The sequence below is a fragment of the Diaporthe batatas genome (genome assembly GCF_019321695.1).
Source record: "Diaporthe batatas strain CRI 302-4 chromosome Unknown Contig00011, whole genome shotgun sequence".
In the NCBI taxonomy this organism is placed as follows: Eukaryota; Fungi; Ascomycota; class Sordariomycetes; order Diaporthales; family Diaporthaceae; genus Diaporthe; species Diaporthe batatas.
This window is the reverse complement of record NW_025408558.1, coordinates 879,473-900,812: the sequence shown is the minus strand read 5'-3', so window position 1 is coordinate 900,812 and position 21,340 is coordinate 879,473. Positions and strand designations below refer to the sequence as shown.

General features: G+C 56.4%; 2 protein-coding genes across 2 annotated transcripts; one reads left to right on the top strand and one right to left on the bottom strand.

The window, feature by feature from the left end:
- Nucleotides 1-828: 828 nt before the first annotated feature.
- Nucleotides 829-5,293, top strand: KVR01_009314 (uncharacterized protein). The gene is made up of 2 exons (XM_044784958.1): nt 829-3,412; nt 3,486-5,293. Exons 1-2 carry the CDS (start codon nt 2,876-2,878, stop codon nt 4,146-4,148), a joined length of 1,200 nt encoding a protein of 399 aa, XP_044641816.1. The 5' UTR covers nt 829-2,875; the 3' UTR covers nt 4,149-5,293.
- Nucleotides 5,294-17,470: 12,177 nt separating this feature from the next.
- On the bottom strand, nt 17,471-21,340 carry KVR01_009029 (uncharacterized protein). The gene is made up of 3 exons (XM_044782051.1): nt 19,544-21,340; nt 19,188-19,441; nt 17,471-19,104 (listed from the first exon to the last, which is right to left on the bottom strand). The coding sequence occupies exons 1-3, from the start codon at nt 19,754-19,756 to the stop codon at nt 17,856-17,858; spliced, it is 1,716 nt and encodes a 571-aa protein (XP_044641531.1). The 5' UTR covers nt 19,757-21,340; the 3' UTR covers nt 17,471-17,855.

Below are 21,340 nucleotides of genomic sequence, written 5' to 3'. Positions count from 1 at the left end.
TACGGGACGCCTAGTCGAGGCCAGCTACAAGCGAGCAAGTACCCGGCCATGCAGGTACTTGGGACAAGTATCTTTTCATGGGCGGTACGTACCCGGGGCCAAGGCAGGGATACATGGCTAAGTTGGGACCGCCCCTGGGCCTGGGAACAGAACAACCTGGGAAGGCACATGGGCCTCTCCCGCCCGCCCTCCTGCTCGGTCCCCTGCCCGGCCCTGGCCTCTGCCCTGCCCAGATGGCTAGGTGGTGGTATGGTAGTATCTATCCCTATCCCATCCGCTCATTCACGCATCCTGGCCATGCATCCATCCACCCACCCATCCACCCCCAACACCATCATCCATGGATGGACCGACCCATGGGACCTGATGCATCCTTACCCTTAGCAGCCTACAGCCCAGCACAGTACGCCCAGGTATCCAAGTACCCCCAGGCGGGCAGCGTGCAGCGTGCCACCCTTTTCCCTCTCTAGGGCCCTAGGGCCCCCTCCCCCCGCCGCCGCCGCCGCCGTGGGCCGTGGAACCCTTCCGTCTGTCTGTTGTTGCCAAGTTGGAGAGAGAGGGCTTGCTTCCATTCCTTCCCCATTCCACCACACATGCCACGGCCTGCCAATGCCATGAACCGTACCTACCTGGCCTAACCTGAATCTGATTCTGATTCCGACCCGTGCAGCCTGCCAGCCCTGCCTGACTTGACTGACCCTTCGCGGCCCTGACGGCCCAGGAACACACGTTGTACGGAGTACGGAGGTACCTCTCCACCTGGGCACCTCTGACCTCCCACCTGCCTACCTTACCTTCCCACCTCTGTCTGCCATCTCCCACCCTGACCTGCCCTGCCTGCACCAGACAGCTCGTACGTAAGTAAACCGGGGGAGCTCAGCAATACATTACCATCCTTCCCGCACCTCTCTGCGCTCCGCGTCACCGTCGACCATCCCTTTCCCTTTTCTACCTTGTCTTTGTCTCGAACTCTGCCCTGCCTTGCCTGTCTTGCCTGTCGGCGCTGCTCGTCTCATTTTCCCATTCCAATTCCGCCGTCGGACCCGACCCGACAACCCCCCACCCCGCCACTGCAGTAGTAGCAGCAGCAGCAGCAGCAGCAGCAGCAGCAAGGCTCCCAGAATAAGGTACGGTCTATCTGGTCTTGATGTGTGCTCCCCACCTGAGTGTGTGTGTTTGTGTTTGTGGGTTGAGTGAGAGAGAGCCCACCGCATTTTACTCGGCTCGACAGTCAGCCTGGACTCGAGCTTGACTCGATCTCCATCACGTACCATGCTCACTTGTCTGGTGACGACTTGACACGGGGACTTCAGTGTCGCTTGTCGTCTTTGTTCGCTCGCCATTCCTTGCCCCCCCTCGCCCAACCTCCTTGCCGACTCCTCCGCCCCCCCCCCCAACCGACCCAGGAAAGAGGGCAGCGCGCACTTCTGCACTCGGCTCTCTTTGCTGACGATTGTTGGCTGCAAACGTTACTTTCTTGCCCCCTTTTGCCCCCGTGCCAGACTCGCCTCTCTTCTTGATTTCTTTCCCCCTTCATCTCTTTCTTTCTAGCCCCTTCCGTTTGCCCGTTTTGTTCGTGTACCATGATATCATCCGTGACCGTGGCGCTCCCGCACCGGGTTCAGGAAAAGAGGGCACTCACACTCATGGCTTGTAGGCTGACATTCCTCGAGGGGCGGCAGAAGATCTAGAAGATTGGAGAGGACGGTCCGGAATTGGGCCTTGGAACGAACGGAAACTCGGTTTCGGCTCGGCTCAGCTCATTCACGGCGAGGCCTTGATGAAGGTTGGCGAACTCGAGTTCGAGAAAGGCGAAACGACCAGACGGAGCACGGCCAGAAACGGCGCACACCCTAAAGGCCTAGAGGGCGACCAGCCGTCCCGTTCGTGGTGCCTTGGTGTGTCTTGGGGCTGTTTCTTTTTGAGATTGACGAGCCCTGCGCGCCAGATCAGGACCTGATCTAGGTAGTAGCCTTCCGGGCTGTCCCGCTAAGTACTTACCGTACCAAAACCACCCACCCGGGCAGGCAGGCCAAGGGGGGGTACTCGGCTGGGCTGTACTGTGCTGTGCCGTACCGTACCGCACCCGCACCGTACCGCACCGTACCGTGCCTGCACTGCAGACTGGCAGTCCCGCCAACCGCGACTGCTTGCTACTGCTGCTACTTTCGACTGCAACTACGAGGCCTGGCGAGGGAGTTTCCGACTATAAGGAAGGGTGTTCCCGCCCCGAATCAACTTCTCCACACTTTGGGAATTTTGCGTCGGCCCCTTCCAAATTTTGCCAAATTACATTGCTTGCAGCAACCCCAAGCAAGGTGACAAAGAGAGTACCCTCTGTTTTCCTCCCCTCTGCGAAACCTCGTCCTCGACACGACACCGCACAGCGCGCGCGCGCGCACACACCCAACACACCCACACCACCCACCACATACTACACGCACATAGACACACACACACACGCACACAATAACCAGCACAGCACCATCCACAAATACCAGCGCAACATCATCCACGGCCTTCAATTGACCGGAATTCCCAACCCTCCTGGATTACGACCAACCCAATCCTGGTGCATGCAGCATCCCTCTGAGCTGTGCTACCAGGTGTGGTGTTTAAATACCGCTCGGTACGACTAGTATTGCTTTTACTACTACCGTTGCGACCGATTCCGCCAGCCAGGCCGTTTTGATTGACACAGCCTCGGCGGTTACGCCACTGTCGCATAGCAGCTGCTTCTAGAACAATTTTCTGGGAGACCACAAAAACACACGGGACAAGAAGAATAGACCCGCGACGACCATCCTCCAGACTTCTCGTTCGACTTGTTCGAGCCGTGGTCAGGCTGGCGCCGAGCACACTCCGCCAGTTTAGGATGTCAGATCAGGATGGTGGCAGGGGCCATCCCGCCCGAGAAGCCCAAGAGTCTGCGTATCCACCGCCTCCTGGCGAAGAAGACGACCGCTCAAGGTCATCTTACCACCACCTGCCTCCTCCTCCTCAAGCGAGCGTGACTCTCCCGCCAATCCATGACGCCCACCCGGCCTACGGCGGGAGTCGCTACCCACCACCTCCAGATCCCAGGACGCGAGGGACCTACTCTGCTTCACCTACCGGTGGGCCAAACGGCTATCCCGCTCCACCTGGTGGCATGTACAACTTACCACCTGTTCAGGCGCCGCCGGATCAGCGACACTACGGGGTTGAGCCACGCGACTACTACGCGCGTGGTGGATCCTTTCCTCCGCATCCTCAGCCCGAACCTTACAGCTATGGCGGATACCGACCGCCTTCCGGGCCTCCTTACGGTGCCTATCCTCCCGAGTATGCGCGCGGTCCGGGTGGCCCACCACAACAGGCTGCGCCGCGGCAGAGGACTTCAATAGCATGCCGCTACTGCCGCAAACGTAAAGTCAGTAGAAAAATTCCTTTTGCGGCACGGAAAAACTCGGCGTGAGTTGTTTACTGACCTTATGCGCATCTAGATCCGTTGCAGTGGTTACAGCCAGACGCCCGACGGGAAATGTACAAATTGCAGGAAAACGGGCAATGAGTGCATTTTCCAGCCTGTTTCCTCATCCTCGACCACTGCATTTGTCCCTGTGTCGGCTGTGCCCGGCGGTGTACCCCCCGGAACACCTTTGTTCGGCGCTTTCGGACAGCCGTTGCCGCAGGGAGGAGCACAACCAGGACAGCCTGGAGGGGCGCCTCAGCCACCCGCTGGTGGCTCGCAGCAGCCGTATCCTCCTTCGGAAAACTACGCCTTGCCCTCGCCCACTGGCTCTTACTACCCCCCGCCTCCAGAAGACAGGAGTGGAGTCCCACAGCGACGGTTGCACGAAGAAGAGCACGGGCAGCGCCTGCCCCCTCCGCACGTCTACGGTGAACCTGACCCGCGAAGGCGCTCTCCCGCATCCTCTGCACCCGGTGGCACTCCGCCGCAGTACGAGTATCCACCTCCAGACAGGACCTCGACTCCTAGCCAGCGCAGAGAGAGCCCGAACGCGGCTCAGTCTGGGCAGCAGGGCGGCAGTGTCATGGCGCTGAGCAGCCTGATGGACCACCCACCCCCACGCCCCCCGCCAAGCTCTGACTCGAGTCGCGATATCGATCAGAACATGCTCGGACGGCTGAACCGACGGACCTAGCAAGGAGGATTGGTAGCCATAGGACAATCGGTCATGGCACGGGAATTAGGACTCGCCCTGTGACGAACCACGGAAGTATTCGCCTCGGCGCGACAACGAGCTGGTTCACGGCGCCCCGCGTGACAGTAGTCCGGCCTATGGACGGCATCGATAGATCTCTGCTGGACAGTCTTGATCCATTCGTTTGTGAAGCACGCGTTTTCTTAATCTTTCGACTTTCCAGCATCCTCATCGACAACTCGGTTTGCTTTTCTCGAACTACTATGATACCCCCCGATTGTTTGGAAGATTGTCTGCCATGGGAATTAACGTGGCTACTCGGGCATGGATGGGTAATTTGGGAAGTCGGACGGGATTGCCGCGTTTTACTCGTTGGGACGGGGCGGGGTGACGGAGCGGGAAAGACGAAAGGGATTACAGGAAATTCGGGGATTCAAACACAGGCCCACTATTGCATGTCTTGAAAGAGCAAAACTGTCACCAAACAAAAAAGGGTAATTTGTTGCCAGCGACGGGACAGAGGCGGCGGCGGGGCGGAGGAGATCTCGCAACGACCTTGGCAAACCTCTTCTGTGTGTGGGCGGGCGGGCATTTCAGCAATTAGAGATGATCTCATCGGTTTGGCGACAAACAACACACACTCGCAACAGCCTAGCCCTTCTGCTTTTTATCATCTCTTCCTCTTCTTTCCTGCAGCAGAGGAAAACAAAGTAATGCCGGGGGATACCTCTTTTTGTTTTCCTTTTTGTGCTTTTACTCCTGCATCTGTCTTGGCATTTTTGTTTCTTCCTTGCCTCATGTACAGAAGGGCGAGATGGCACCTAACAGCAAATTTGGAGGGGTTGAAAGAAGGATTGCCTCACGGCAGAAGAGAAGGCTGCAATCAAAGTCATGCTTTTTTATGATTTCTATTTTGCCTCTATTGCGTTCTACCTGATGATTACGCATGCTATTTGTCTCCTGCTCCCATCCTTCCTCTGTGTTTACTTTTTTTGTTTTTGGTCATGTCCTCCTTCATGCTCATGCAAAATGTTGATTCTTTGTTGCCCTCTCTGTACAAACCATCCATTCACCCTTCTTCCCACTGCGGCTTCTTATTCAACTGTTGTCTACCTGCCAGCCTGTGCTGGCTGGGGAAAAAGTGGGAGGGGAGGAGGGGGGAAGGGAGGCTCGGGCAAACCTAACAAGACGTCAGTCATGCCGGAAAGATGTTCTGCGAGGAACAACAAAAAGCACACACACAAATGACAAATACACATGATATTGCTTTGGTCTGATCATCAAGACCATTGCCAGCCAAAACACCGAAGACTCTGCCGTCTCTTCTTACATCCTACTATATGTCTCTTGCCGTGCCATGTAATTATGCCGTTTTGCCAGTGCTGGGTGTCCGTCCCGTAGTCGAACCCATCCCACCTCCACCTCGCCCGCCCCCCGACCCGAGACCCGAGGGCATCCAGCCGTGGCCCCCCCCCCAGACAACCGATGTGACTTTGTTTCAAGAATGCCCTGATACTGCCTTGACGGGAGGGCCAGGCGGGTAAGGAGAAAACATAGTTTGGACTATCAAGGGGCACTAGGCGGGAATGTTCGTGTGATATGCCATCATCTAACACTGCGCCATGAGGGACGAAACGCCTGGATACCACAGTACCTGGATAGCCAAGGCCCTGCGGGCGTCTCCAAAACCTTGAGAAAACCCGTCCTCCTACCAAGGGTTACCTACCTGGGCAATGCTACAGTGGCAGGGCGGGCAGCGTGCCCTGCCCCTCCCATCCATGGCGGGAAGTGGAAGTGGCCTGACAGGGCACAGGCGGAATCGATAGGACGGACGGGCAGCAGAAAGTCAAAGAGAAAGACGACATGGTCGCGCGTGTTGTGGGCTGCATGCTGCAGTAGCCTCCCCCTCCTAGGATGCCGAATGCGTGTTCCGCGTTCCCTCGTTTCCGGGTTTCCAAATCGCCCCTCCTCCTCTGGGTCCCTCGGATGCGCCCAGGCGGACCAGAGGGGTTGATTTCTGTGGAGCTGCGCGCCGCAGCGAGATAGGCTCGTCGATGAGGGGTCTGGTTACTCATCCTTCGAGGCTTTTTTTTTTCTTTTCGCTTGCTGCTGGGGTATCGGCTGCAAGTCTGGGCGCACACTGTGCTAGCAAGTAGGCAGGTAACGGCTGGGCCTCCGCTGGGGCTGGCAGGGCAGGGTAGAAGCTCCTGGGGGAGACCTAGACAACTAGAGCACGGAGTACATGGTGTACACAGTAGCAAGGAGTGTTCGGCAGCCCCCAAGGTGCGTGCGCGCATTGGCTGGTTGCGGGACTGCCCTTGTAGTGGGCTGGCCCGGCATGGGTAGGGCATTGACGGGCCTTGCTGTCAGCCACGAGGTGTCTTCAGGTTGGTGCCGGGGTGCTGGGGGCTTGGACAGGTGTTTGTTGCTCCGGAAGGGCTGGATCTTGGGGATAATCTCCGGCGGCGAACCGTATCTGGTGGTCGTCCAAGCACCATGGTTGACTGATGAGTGGGCGTGTGAAGTGAAAGGCTGGCCAGGTGGTTGAGTGGGAATGGATGGACGGGTGGACGGGTGGACAGGTGGACGTGTTCGTTGGTCTCGCACGTTCTCGTTCACAGCCCAGTTGGCAGTTGCAACCTTCAGCTGGCTCCAAGGTTGTCGTGGATGGTACTCTGCTCGCTCAGTTCCCGAGAGGGCGATGACATGACCATCAACGCCAGCGACGGACACTCAGCGACGGCCCCTCCGCTCATCAAAGTGCCTGCCTGGTACCGTCTGCCCCTCCCAGCTAGAGCCGACGTCCTGAGTCCCCCCGTTGGAGACCATCGCGTAGAGCTTGCCCAGGAGAGGGCCTCGCAGCAGCGGGCATCCTTGCTCGGCAAAGCAGGAGCGTGAGTAACGGGCCCGGGCAGGGCCAACGAATGACTTACATTGGATTCTCGGGCGGCGCCAGAATTGTGGGAACACTGCTGGGCGCAGCAAAGCACCCAGATCCCGAGAACAGAACAGCAGACTGACTGTCCTTCTGGCCTGGGATCTCGTGGGGTCGGAGATCATTCACGTAACTCATTGCTGCAGTGGCCAGGGGCAGTCGCACGGTGGATCGGGGGGGGCAGCTGCTGCGAGATGACGGATCTTGATCGGAGAGGGGACCGATCACGCTGTTCCCCTTGGGCAAGCATATTATGCCCCTGATGTCGTGTCATGTTGTACTAGCAGAGAGACGCAGACGCAGACTGCAGAGTCTGCAGAGACTGCAGACGGGATGGCTGGTCCAACTTCCGCGGGGCAGGACTTCTCCGTCGAGAGCAACATCAATTCGCTAGTCTGAGGCAGTCGCGGTGTCAGGGAGGCGAGTGGGAGCAAGTGGCATTCGGCCTCCTTCCAGAAATGAACACCACTCACGCACGCACGCACGCACGCACACACACCAAAGCCAACCAACCTCTCCTGTGGTCTCCTCATCTGTTTCTGCAGCTAGTTTATGCATACACTTTTCAATGACACCATCAAGCTGAACCACCACGATGTACTTTTATGTATACTCTTGTAGGCACGTAGCATCTGCAGAGCCTTCCTTTCGCCGAGGCTCGAGGGCTGGGCAAATGCCAACGGAACATGGCCTCTCTCTGACCAGCAGTGCTGTGTGAGCTGCCAGCTCGCCTTGCTCTCGTGGGCGGAAGCTACTGCAAGGACTGTTGAGTTGACGGCGGGAGCAGCCATGGGTGCATTGCTCCTGCCCCGTTGTTGTGATTGATGTGCCTCAGCTCCAAGGCTCCGTTCCGTTTCTGTAGGCGCGGGTACGGCTGCTGCTGCTACTGCTCTTGCTGCTGCTGCACATCTGACCTTCCTGGTCCCTGACCGTCAAGGCTTGCCCGTTTGCCTGTGCAGACGGGCAGACGGGCAGACACTGACCGTATGTACTTGCAAGTCATGATCAAAATACGCAGGACCGTTGCGCTTGTTAGCACAGTCTGCGCCTAAAATACAAACGGTTCTGTCCAAGTTTCTTTGGACAACATATGTCACTCTGCTCGAGTTTGATGGCATCATCAAGATGCACATTTTCGCATCGTTATCATCATACATCTTCTTTGAGTGAGGCTGCCTGCCTGGAAGGGGCCTATCCGTTTTAATCCGTTTCCCAGCCTGGGCTCAGAGCTGCCTTGTGGCCTCGCGTAACACACGAGGGCAGCCACAGTCACCAGGCTCGACATTTTTTCTTCCCAAACCTTGCCGGTCCACCACCATCGTCCTGGGCCAAGCACCAGGCGGCGCACCGTGGGAGTTTGGTGTCGTGGTTCGCTGGCAAAGCTCCGGGCAAATCTCCCTGGCGCGGCTGGGAGCTGCGTAGCTCCAAGGCCGGGCCGTGTCGCAAGCGTAAAGCTGGGATATCCCGCCTGTACAACGGCACAGTCCCTTGGTGCATGCGACGTGTGGCGTGATTCAGCGTGGTAGACGAACGGAGACTCCGGTTTAGTGCCTCCCTCTTCCACAATGCGCCCGAGTGGTCGACCCAGTGCTGCCCGACCGTGCCGATTCACTTGGTTTCGGTCCGCTGTGTGGCCGGGTGGCTACAGGCGCTGCCCAGGCTGCCATGTCGACGAGTACTCCGTACGAATTAGGGGCTTCTCAACGCTCAGGCTGGTACTACATAGTAACGGGATGAAGCGTGCTGACCGGCCCTGCGCCAGACACCTAGTCAAGGCAGCCCAGCCTGCTTCTGGCCGCGGCCTTGCCTACCAAAGTTTGGTCAGTAACTTGGCCCGCTGCCCCGACTTTCTCGAGCACCATCACCCCTCTCTCGATGTCACCAAAGGCTGTCATTGGCTGGGGTATGGATTGTGACAGCCGAAATGACCGTACCAGACTTCACGGCTTCACAGCTGTGAGTGCGCGGCAGTGATGGCAACCATCCGTCTTCTGCTGCTGTGCATCATCTGCTCCTCAGACTGTCGGCCGGGTGCCAGAAGACCACAAAGGCTGAAGCAAGGCGGAGCCGACCACAACTGACCCGGATTGCCTGGTTCTGTGGAAGGTAGGTACAGTCTAGAACGCGCGCTACATTCAAGAGAATAACCTTTCCCAGTCTTGGTACGCCTTGCCTCTAGCCTAACGTGCGAACCCGACCAAGACACCCACATCCATGACCTGCTGCTGCGGTACCCATGGAAGGCTGCAGGCCCCTCTTCCCGGCCAGTCAGCCAGTGACTGCGCATTAAAAACTGGTAGAGGGGCATGCTGAGGGCTCTAGTGCGCGGTGTTTCTGAACGTTGCACAGAGACCAGCACTGACCACACGCGACAAGAGGTTGGGTTCCTTTGCTGGACCCGACTGGCCTGTACAGAAGGGCCGGATCCGCGATTTCGACACCAATACTGCATCCTCTGGTCACCTGCGCCTCGCGAGGCAACGGACTGGCTACCCTACTCGCTCTCAGACCGACGGCCTGCGTTCTTTGGGCTGCGAAGCCGTCTCGCTCTGGCATGCACCGCCCAGACCCAGAGAGTCTTCTTCCGGAGCAGCTGCACGTGGGTCATGTGCTTGCCATTGTGCTGCAAATAGCCGCATGAATGCAGAGCTGCTGCAAGCTACGTACTCGGCACCCGTTGTATTGGTTGGATGTTGGCGCAAGGAACAGTCGCCCACAACGCTGCGGGCTTCCAAGACACCAAGAGAGACATGGGCCTTGCCTTTCGAAATCGTACGACATCATTCCGAGCGTCCGAGCTTGATAAAAACACGCCCTGTCATTCCTCTCTCGCGGTGGGAGGGAACGGCGAAAACATGGTACCCGGCAGCCTCGTCCACTCGCAGGACTCAGCCTTGTCTACAAGCTTTCCGGGGCCCGCGGGCTCTGGAGATACGAAATGATTCGGAAGGGGGAAGGAACTAAATAGACAGCACGTCTTGTCCCGATGCCCCGGCCCTATTACGCATCCAGCACAATTTGCGCAGCGAGTGGTTGCTTGGTAAAATCCCGTGTGCACGCGTCTGGATGTCCGGGGTTCTTCATTGCGCAGACCGTGTCTGGCTGCGCTCGAGTGACGGACAGAGGCGCCTGGCAGAGCGGTAGCTGACTTAGTTAGCTTCGCGGTGGGATCTCGCTCCACTCGCTGTCATTAACTAGGGGGTTGCAAACCCCTGTGGTTATCTGCGAGTGCAGCTGGCCAACTGGTGGGTCCTAAACGCAGGCTCGAGGTCACGACAGGAGGGAATACTGAATATGTCGCTAATAATCTCGCAAGGCTACCTTTAAAATCGTCATGGAGGCGCAATCTACGCCTGTGGACCCGCGGCGCCACTGATGTGAAAGGTGATCGCACTCGTTGACGCGGGGGATGTGCATCAGGTCCCTCACAATACGGATGGCAAACAACCCCCTTGGTGGCCCGGTATGCCTCGAATTCTCCAGCGAGATGTCTTCTGACAGAAACCCAAAGCCGCAGATGCCCTCGAAACCACGCGACCGAACCTGTCCCTTGCGAAATTCACTTGCGACGCCCAAGATGGATGCGATGTTGCGATGACCGAGACATACACGGAAACGAATCAATCGAATTGCTCGCGACCAGCTCAGGAGCCCCCATGGGAAAGTGACAAATGCTGGGCACACCAGAGGCAGCTGCTCCGAGTGGAACGTGTGAAGGTCCAAGATACGTTGACGCTGCGCACGGCGGGCAGGCAAACGATGCCGAACAGTCTTCTAATCAGAGATGGGAATCATAAGCCCAGGCCTCTATCGCATCGTCCACAACGAAACCACAAGCGAGACTGATGACCCACTTGGGTGTCCAAGCTTCGACCGCCAGTACTGAAGTTACCAGGCAGGCAATCGACCAGGCAGGCAATCGAGGTCATCCGCCTTGTCCTCGTGTATCGGAGGACTGCAACCCATCTGCCAGTGTTTGAAGAGTTGCCGAGACTCAAGGACAGCCCAACACAATATTGTGATTGACTATAAGTCTAGATTGACAGCAATATAGTCAGAGACCGGTCGGGTCTCGTCTATGCGACCGGGTGGAGACTCTGGCACCCTGGGTTGCAAAGAGATTTTGGCTACACCGCACTGTGGCTCTTGCTCCTTGCAGAGACTATGGAAAGAGACCGAAGAGTCCCGGGCTTGGGCTGTAGTGTCTCTTCACTAGCTCGCAGGGTCGAAAAGCTTACTTGCGCAACAGCACTGCGGGTCTACACCAAGATTCATCGCAGGCCACAGCCCTCAAGCGAGGGGCCCAAGTACGTCTCGCCGCGCGCTTCCTCAGACTGGGTCTTGTGAGGGAAGCGAGGTTACCACGAAACAGAGTCTCAACCAAGTTGTTGAGTCTCAAACCTAGTTTTTGTGGGACCAGATAGTGTGTTTACTATGGGCTGTGGTGGCTCCTGGAAATCTGCCGAGTTGGAGAGCTCAGCTGACCACCACACCTTTTTCTCTCCCCTGCACTTTGGCTATCCACCCGCGCAGCATCGTGAAACATTTCGAGGCCAATCAGCGGCGGAAGCGTATTCCATCCTGGAGCTTCGAAATGCCTCGACCGGGCAGAGCTGAGAACCCCGGGGGGGCGCAAGCTGCGCGACCAGGCGCTGGCCACACGCTGAATGATGCACAGTGACCCACCGTTCTCGGCACGCCATGTCCATCTGGTACTGGATCAAGAAAGTACATTTGTTCCCGTGCCTGCTTGTACTCTGGCTGTGAATCTGATAGACGGGCAGCTATAGCTCTCATTGGAGGCAGCTTCTCCTGCGCGGCGTCTCAGGAGCCTCACCGTGTCAGCTCCTGACTCGGCCTCCCTGCAGTGGCGGAATGGACCAGTTCCGTCGTCCGCTTGCCTGCACTACACTACACGACACCACACTGCACTGCACTGCACTGCACGGTCCTGGTGAATCTGTTGGGACTCAGCAAGAGGGCTCGGTCCGAAGCTCATTCCGTCGTCTCCAGGACCGCAGGCTGGAGCTTGTGTGTACATGTACCCCCATCTGGCCTGTGCGGAGAAGCGAGTGCGAAGTTTAAATGACGACAATTTGCCGTGACTGGTTCAGCGGAACGGCACGCAGCGAGCGGGAACAGTGGGAAATTCGAGAAGCAAAAAGAACACGCGCACAGAGGCGAGGGGTGGGCACGAGAGGAAAAAAGCAAGTCGGCGGTTCGTCACGCAACAGGGGTTTTGCCGGCTGCTTGAATCCATGCGTCCATGCCCATGCCCACCCCTCATGGGAGATCCCGCGCATCCCGCCTCCCGTCCACCTACCTCACTGGCTCATAATAATATATACGCAACGCAGGGACAAATGATATCGTGGGAAAGCCATGCCCTCCCCTTCCCTCTTCCCCCTCCACCCCCCAATCTGGACCCCGTCCCCAATTCCTGTCCCGCTCACCTGGGTCCCGCAAGGTCAGGGGTGTCGGGCAAGCCGTATCGTCGCCTGTCTCGGGACAGGGGTGAGCTTTTGGGATGGAGGTGGGAGGCGACTAGGCGCACGATAGGCACGACGAAGGGAACAAGATCAAGGAGCCACGTTGGACAAAGAGGTGGGGAGAGGCGGGCCAGAGGGGCTGGGAGGACCGACTGACCGATCGGAGTGACGAGTCAGAAAGAAATTTCACCCTTCTTTCCCCTCTCTCTGCCCTACTGCTGTGTGTGTGTGTGTGTGTCTGTCTCTTGTCGGATCTCGACCTCGACCTTGGCCTGGGGGCGTGGGATGCGCGCACATGTAGTTTGTGTACTGTGCAGGCCGGCTAGGTTTGTTGCGTGCGGGTTGGGTTGGGGAGAATGTGCGTGCGGTAGATCTGCCCGTCCTCACGTGGGCGGTGCGGGCCTGGCTGGCCCTCACTGCCTCGCCCTCCTACCCACCCCCACGCCCCCGTGCAACTATCTGTCATGTCGAGCCCGCCCTCTTTTCATCTGGTTTTCCTTCTTTTTTCTTGTAATTTTTTTATTCCTCTTCTTGGCCCTTTGGCCGTCCCGCGTGATAGATTCCAGGGGTTCGCACCGGGCCGATGATGCAAGCACCATGTGGATGTGGGGTGGGCAACCCTTGTTCACTAGGTATTCTTTCTGGGTGGCAGGCTGGGTTGGCAGGCATGGCAGGCATGGCAGTGGCCCGCACAGTGTCTCGGCTGCGTGGGTGTCCCTACACCCCTGTGGATAGGTACCTGGGCGGGACTGTTTAACGCCGACGGGCGCTCGGCTGGCACGGAGTACGGGGGTACATCATGTATGTGTCTGTGTGTCTACGAAGTACGTCTCTGTGTATGTACATGTACGGTGGACGGTGGACGGCCACGGCGGCAGGCGGTGCAGGCCAGTCAGTGGTGGGATGAGGAGATGCACGCCCCGGGTGTCTCTCTGTGTCTGACGGGTCAGATGGCGGTGAGGTTGAAATATTTTTTTTTTCCCCTTCCTGCTGTTGTATTGTTGAGTGTCACGATCCGTAGGGACGACTCGGACTGGTTGTGATTGACGGTCCTTTCTAGATGTACGCTGGGCGTCTTTTTTTGTGTGTCGGTGTGTGTTTATATGGCACGCGCCTACCGCGGGTAACGGTAATTCCAGGTCTGAGCGACCGGCGCATCGAGACCATCTATACAAGGCAACTTTTATAGCCTTATGAGACTTGGCGTGTTCATATCCAGTGTAGTATTATGAATATACTTTTTTGGATTCCTTGTTATACCGTATGTACATGCGAGCGTCTGGGGTCCATCGCTTGGACCCCTGGGGCTGAGGGCTCCGCATAGCTGAGCCTCGATGTATTACATGCATATGATTGCACCTTGCGCTTTCTCGTTCAAGCCGCGGTGCTTGCTTGTGAAATTGGACCATGTGAAATCCCGTCGGTTAGGCATTGTGACGATGTAGAGAGTGTCAACCATTTCTACTCCATCTGATCTGCACAACATGAACAGAGACACAAGAAGGGACGGGCAAAGTGTAGGCCTAAAACGGAAGAGTAGAGCCCCAATCGTCTTCAAATCTGGCGCCACTATATGATTTTACGTTTCTGTTCTCGGAAGCGGGATATTGTTTGTTACTTGGGGGACGCGTTCCTTAGAAGGTTGACTGTACACACCATGCTACAATAAATCTAATTAGCTCAGGCATCTGCGATACGGCTCTAGTACTTTTGGATCTATCCTCGGGGCTTCATATAGCACATTGTTCCAAGGAATAATTTCCCAATAATATCATCCCAAGGAACAATCAACGATCTCCTGTAGAACGATCTCCTATTGGACAACCTTTTGTGAAATATCCACGTTTAGGGATAGCTCTTAGGATTGCCTTCCAAGGAATAGCATGCTTAAACGGACGTGGAGATAAAACATGTTTAGAATATATCCCTCTGAGTTGCCAAAACAGATACGGGTGAGCAGTGAGACTCCCGCATAATATTTTACAGGCTGTGGAGGTGTGGTTATGTCCAGATGTCATGACAATAATCCATGCGACCATCCTCCTGGCCCCGAATATCAATGACTACCTGTATCAACACGAGAGTGCCTTTAGTCTAGAGACAGGGCAAGGGAGAGAGCAAGTCACCAAATTCACGGCATACCCAAAAGACCGACCTGCTCACGGACGGAATGTGGCCCAGACGGGTCTGACTTGGCAATTTGTGCGCAGACGAGGAATCCCAATACCAAAACCATTTCCAAACTCACCCCTCTCATACACGGGTGTCAAACACCTCTGTCTCACTGACCACGAGTTCAAACGAGTTTGCACATACCTGGGTACCTTGAGCAAGAGTGATGCCTGCACTGTTCCCGGACATCGCCGTGCTTGTATTTCTCTAAGAACAGACTCATTGTGTGATCTTACATCCTCGGTGCAATAGCTATCTCGGGGGCTTTAGCCAACCATGAGTTATCGAACTGTTTGCCAAACCTGGCCTATGTGTCGTAGACTCGGTACGCACTTCCAAACTATCCATCATACCATACCACAGATCGGGTAATGTACCGTGACTGATGCACAAATGAATTGGAATGGAATGCGCGTCATTGTGGAGAAACGCATAACGTTGCGAACCCGTTTTGGATGTGCTCGAACTCGTGAGCCTGGACGTTCGTCGCTGCCCAGGTGTTTCCGAAGCCCTGCCGTTGGTGCCCCCGGCGGGGCCTCGGGGCGCTCACGTAGACGCGCGCGGGCGCTTCAGATACTCCGTCCCGGAAGTCGGACAAATGACCATACTCAGGAGCGCGCGCCGTCGAGACGGTACGCTTTAGCCTTCCAATTGTGTGTGCGTTGTAAGGCTGAGACTATAAGCACCTATTGTATTGTAACTACAGTTATCAACATCATATGTTTTTTTTTCAAGCGCTGTCTTGAGCGTTTACCACCTTATGAAGGCGCCATGTATGTCCTCGGACGTTTACGGAATAGGAGCGAAACCAGTCAGGACCGCGCGGCTGGGGGAATTGGAATAGCTCTTGCATCATGAGACCTTACTCTCACTGATCTGAGTGTCAGATGGGATATTCAAGACGATGTTGTATATTCTCTTTAGCGAAACTAGGTCCTAGTCCAAGCTCGCTTTTTCAATACGTCTGTGAGTTGCTTGGTTTTTTTTTCTTTTTGATGTATTTTTTTTTGGGGGGGGGGGGAGGCTTGCTTTGCGAATCCTCGTCTCTATTCTGGCAAGTGGTACTCCTCAAGCTGAGGTTGGGTTCAAAGGAGTGGACGTGACTTCTCGGTAACACGGTATGATGAGAGGACAGAGTTGTTCCGGCGCACTACAGGCCTGCGAGACTCAAAAAGCACCGATGGACATTTTGTTGGCGCGTCATGAAATGAAGCATAACTCCCATGGAATAGACCTTTTGTCTCTTCTGCTACAAGATTCTGATGGCCGAGTACAGATCGAGGCCCCAGATACCGTACTTTGCATACGCATGGCTTTGGATCAAATAACCATGATAAGAGACTTTGGCGGCTGGGGCATATGAATTCCATGAAAGTTTTCGAAAAGATATTTTACCCTTGAGTATGATTTAAATTTCGTTGAATATACATGTTATCTTAATGGGTGGTTTCGTTTTTAATGCCTATACATATAAAATGTATGTGGCGCCTTCATACAGTGGTAAACGCTCAAGACCCAGCGTTTTTTTTTAAAAAAAAATGCAGTGCCAATAACAGTGGAAAGAGAATACAGAACGTATGTGGGCACGTGGCTCAGCCTCGTGCCGCACATGTTATCATAATATATTCTTACAAATTGTTCGCGGGTAATTAGTACGTGAGAACGAAACTACACACATCTCAGAACGCCAACGCTGTCCATAAGGCACTGTCCCAAGTCGGCAGAAGAGTTGCTACTGCTCAGTAAATGGTCCCAAAAAGCTGTTCATCCGAGATCGACAGGTTGAGATCGGATGGCATCCCATCGGGGCTGTGGAAAAACGCAGCTGGTGATGTACTATAGTATATGTAACGCGCACGTCAAATTTGGCCCCATCCCTAGCTCCCCTCAACGGACATTTCTGCTTCCTTGCCTTCAAATTCCTGCATAACTAGTTCTCTCTCTGATAGGAAATCACCAGTAGAAATATCAAGGTCGTGATTCTTTCCAAGTCAACCTTGCAGAGGCCCCTGAGATATCTTGTAATGTGGGCCCACACCCCTGCGCCCACAACTCCAGCCTCGTGGCTAGCACAAACATGAGGCGTGCTGCTGTCTTACCCACACAAGAGTATCTTTTCCTTGCGCACGTTACCGCGAAACATTCCATTCTGATTCCCTAGACACAATGCTTCATAATCGTTTGTTTAGCACATCCTGGGGTTCCATGCAGAATATAGTCGAGCCTCATCGTACCTGGCCGGGCACACTGTGTCTTGGTGAACGCAACCGCCCTCAGACCGGGTTGCTGCCTAATTGTCTCCTGCCGCTGCTCGCGAAAAGCAGACAGTACGTGAGACCCTGTTGAGCACATAGGGTTATCCCTTGTGGCCCCCCTGCCTACAACCCCCCCCAGGCCCAAATGATCGTACGTGGACCTCGTCGTTCTACTATCACTGCAGGTGCTAGACTAGCCGTCTCACATACGAATAACGCCCCAGATCGCGTGTAAACAACAGACTGTCCCTCGCTATATCAGTCCTCCGGCTCCTGACTACTTGTCAAGGCCCAGGGACGGTACAAGGGATGGATCAGCCTCGAGGACAGGGTATCCCATAATATGGATAGGGCGAGGCAGGCGGTATGAACCACATCAACCGGCCCATGTATGAGAAAGGAGGATGACGGCTGGGGCAGAGACGAGACCTACCAGTGCGAGAAGAGGAAGGAAAAGAGCTCAACGTGAAATAAACTCTGGCGTAGGTAGATAAATGCCAGTTGTATGGTCTAATTGCTACCTCAAAATGCCCAATGTACAAGCGATCAAATAAGAACCATGAATCCGGTAAAAGAACCCGTCCTCGCTGAGAAACGCCCTTGCTCAATGTTGGTTATGATGTGAGATGCTGCGCTTATCCTGTTGTGCGCACCGTAAGAATGACCTTCCTCCATTTGACTTGACACAAGGGCCCTGCCTGCCCAAATTCCTGTTGTAAAATGACCTCAATATGCTTCTGATATGCCCATCTCCCTTTTTTGTGAATCCAATTCGGTTATGCTAGCGAGCAATGCAATGTTTTCCTCCCATGGACATTCTGGAAGTTCTGTTCTTCGCCCTTGATTAAGTGATCTTTCAATCATCGTCGGAGGACATCTCCTCGTCCTCATCCTCCTGTTCTTCGTCCTCCTCGTCCTCCAGCTCAGGCGTAGCCTGCCGGCTGGCTTCGACAGCAACCTCCTCGCGGACGCTCATCTCGCCCGTCCCAGCGTTGCGCTCGAGCACAAAGCACCGCTCGGCAAAGACGCCGCGCTCGTTCTGCCGCCGCCAGGGCTCACTGAGGCGCCGCACCATCACCTTCTTCCACCCGCCGACGTTGATGGTGATGGAGCGCCAGGGGACGGCGCCGGCCTTGTGCCTCACGAGGAAGTGCAGCGTGCGCATGCTCGCGTCGCGGTCGCGGTCCGAGCCCGGGTGCACCACCTCGAAAGGGTGCAGGACGGTCTGCACGTGCAGCGTGAGGGTGTGCAGCGCGGGGAAGGCGCACACGGCGCGCAGGAACTGCGGCGGGTCCGTGTGCACCACGTCCATGTCCAGCTCGAGCACCTGCACCTGTCGCATGTGCGTGGCGAGCATGGCCAGGTCCTCGTGGTAGACGGTCGGGCAGCGGCGGTCCTCCTCGCCGAAGCCCGTGTGGTCGCGGAGGCGTAGGGTTGTTAGGGTCCGGGCGTGCGAGAGAAGGGCGTCCACGGGGAAGTGGTACGTGTGCACCGTGATCTGCAAGGTCGACAGGGCTCGGATGTGGGACCGAACCAGGAGGTTAAGCCGCCTCGTGGCCTCGATCCGCAGGTCCGGGAGGTGTGCGCTGAAGTCCTCGCAGTGCAGCGTCTGCAGGTTGGCCAGCTCGTGGAAGCTGACCGAGTTGAGGAAGTTGAACACGGGCACCGAGATGAGCTCCAGCGAGGTGATGCGCGAGAAGTCCCAGTGCCGGGAGACCTCGTCCGCGCTGTGCCGCCAGTCGTAGGAGCGGAGGGTCAGCTCGCGCAGCGGGGGGAGCCGCTCGTGCGGCGCGAAGTCGAACTGCGTGCCCTGGCCCCGGTCCTCGAAGTGCAGCGTCTCCAGCTGACGCGCGGAGAGAAGGAGGTGCTTGAGCGAGTTGAGCCGGGTGACGAGCGGCGGCGCCGGGTGCGCCATCTTCAGGGACACCAGGAGGTTGATGGGTATGGCGCGGAGGTAGGTGTTGCGCATCTCGCCCTCAAAGTCCCGGAGAGGCAGCTCCTCGACATACAGCTTGGTGCGGTTGTAACGGGTCTGCTCTGCGCTCAGTATATCGGATGGCAGCCAGAATCGGCCCGATCGGACCTCTCTGTCTACGTATCGCCATCTAATTTAAGTACGTTGGTCAGTACGTCCGGAACTTTGATCTGGAAAAGGAGGGTTGCTGGCTGCTTGCAGGAGCAAACTTACCTCACGGAACAGAGTCTCCGTATCCTCTCCAGGATTCGTTTGATACCGGCCGGGTCCAGGTCGCTCCTGGCAACAACGTGGTTCGTATGATTACTGATGTGCTCGAGAGCTTGGGGGAAATGTAGCACTGCATCCTGGGCTACTATCCGCTCCGTCAAGACCAAAGTCTTGTAGGCGATAGGTATGGCTATCTGGTTGAACCGTTGGCAGAGAAGCCGAGCGGTCGAGACATATTGGGTGTCGATGTCCCGGAGCTGCCAGATCCAAGTCAGTATGTTGGTCAACAGGAAAGCGGCCTTCAACAAGAAGGTATCACTTGACAGGCCACGGGCGTGCTAGGAGAGATGGCCACAGACCTGTTCGAATATTAAGGCCAGCAGCTCGGTGCTGAGGTCGTTCAGAGACCACCTAGGCTGATGCTGATGATACTGCTGCTGCTGCTGCTGCTGTTGCGAGTGGTAACATGTCTGGCATGCGCCTTGGGCATAAGAGGCCATTCGCTTCCTCCGCTGGCGAGCACATTCAGCCAGGTCTCTGGGGAAAGAAAGGAGTGTAGAAGGCATGGACATTAGGTTGAGGTGCCTCGTGGAGAAGATCTCACACGAAGCAGGCGGGACGGGTAATATTAATTCTGGAAGATGTTTCCATGGGATCCAATAATTGATATGGACAGGGGTGGGTGACCCAGAAGTGAGGTTGGGTGGATATGTGGATATTTCCGATGGGTAACAGCAAAGGATGGGCTGCAGGGGGGGAAGAAGGGTCAGATCTTGGCCCGGGTTGGGTGCTGAGGGTCGACGTGGGAAAAGGAGGCTATCCTGCTTTTGGAGAAAGTAACGAAGATGGAGCGGTTGGGGGATGGGGGCGGAGGTGACATCAAGGACCGGCGATGGTCGATGTAAACGATCCACCGGCTGCGGCAGAGAGCTGCAGTGCTAATCTGCGAGTAGCGTGACACGGCCGTAATAATGCACGCGAGGAAGGCGGCCGAGATCGAGAGGGGGGCGCGGGCACAGCGAGGCCCGGGTTGCGGATCTCACGAGGCTTGGGGAGGGGGGGCGGCTCTGATGGGTCCGTCGCGCTGGGACTGACTGTTGCCTTTTTGCGTGCCCAGGACGGCGGAGACGAGACGTCGATAGGATTGCTGGTTGGGCTGGCAGACTAAGATCGACGCGCTATGTCATGTCCCGAGAGGTACTGTGCGTGTTTCCGTACCTCGACCTTGGGGAACTGGACTAGGACCCAGCCCGGGTAAAGCACAAGCCCGAGACGAGTCGGAGGGAGAGACAGCCAGGGCCGAATAATATTCTGCCGTATGCGGGTGGGTGGATATGCGGGCGTCGACGCAAGCGAGGTGGCTTCCACCAAGAAGGTGCATGCGTCGGAGGAGGGGGTGGCCGTCAAAAGAACGAGCGAGTGGGTGGATGGTGGACCGGAGAGAATGCCAGGCAAAAGTACGCAGTGAGTGGCGGTAAGGCTATAAAGAGCGTGGATGCCACCAGTTGACACTAGACTGGCAGCCCGGCTTGGAATGGAGAAACGTGGCACGCACGGATTCTGGAATTGTGGGTTGTTGTTGTGGACCAGACAGAAAAAGAAAAAAGAAAAGGGCTAGAATCCAAGGCCCAGAAGCTAGAACACTGACGTTGGGCGGGAAGAGAAGCGATTCGTAGAAGAGAAAGAAGGAGCGGTCGTTTGAGAGTAGTGTAGACCGTGGTAGCGTCAGCTCCAGCTCGAGCCCAAGAAGAAGGGGCACGCTGCTGAGTAGTAGCAGTCCAGGTTTCCACGCCCGGCTATTCCGTTCCAGTCCAATCGAGGCGAGGCCACTTGCTGTCTGCCTGTCTGGCAGTCAAGGCAGTGTCTGTGTTTTGCCTGCCCACCGAGCCGCCAGGACAGGCTGTTGGTGGGCGATGGGCCACAGCATGGCGAGGCCGTGGAAGAAGATGGGATGAGGTGAAGCAGCGCGCACACGAGAAACGCCGCCAAAGCAGCCGTGGGGCGGCGGCGGCGGCGGCGAGGAGACACGGGGCAGATGGTCTGGTGCGGATCACGACCCAATCGCGGAGCAGCACAGCAGGGTGGACAGCAGCCAACATCAGACGGGCCGGCCAATGCTTGTCCCGTCTCGGACGGTCGTGTTAGACCCAACGGAG

Coding starts and splice junctions, on each gene's coding strand:
- KVR01_009314 (XM_044784958.1), top strand. CDS start 2,876: ATGTCAGATCAGGATGGTGGCAGGGGCCATCCCGCCCGAGAAGCCCAA. Junction 3,413..3,485: donor GCTACTGCCGCAAACGTAAA/GTCAGTAGAAAA, acceptor ATGCGCATCTAG/ATCCGTTGCAGTGGTTACAG.
- KVR01_009029 (XM_044782051.1), bottom strand. CDS start 19,756: ATGTCCATGCCTTCTACACTCCTTTCTTTCCCCAGAGACCTGGCTGAA. Junction 19,442..19,543: donor TGGCCTTAATATTCGAACAG/GTCTGTGGCCAT, acceptor TGGATCTGGCAG/CTCCGGGACATCGACACCCA. Junction 19,105..19,187: donor CGGAGACTCTGTTCCGTGAG/GTAAGTTTGCTC, acceptor TACTTAAATTAG/ATGGCGATACGTAGACAGAG.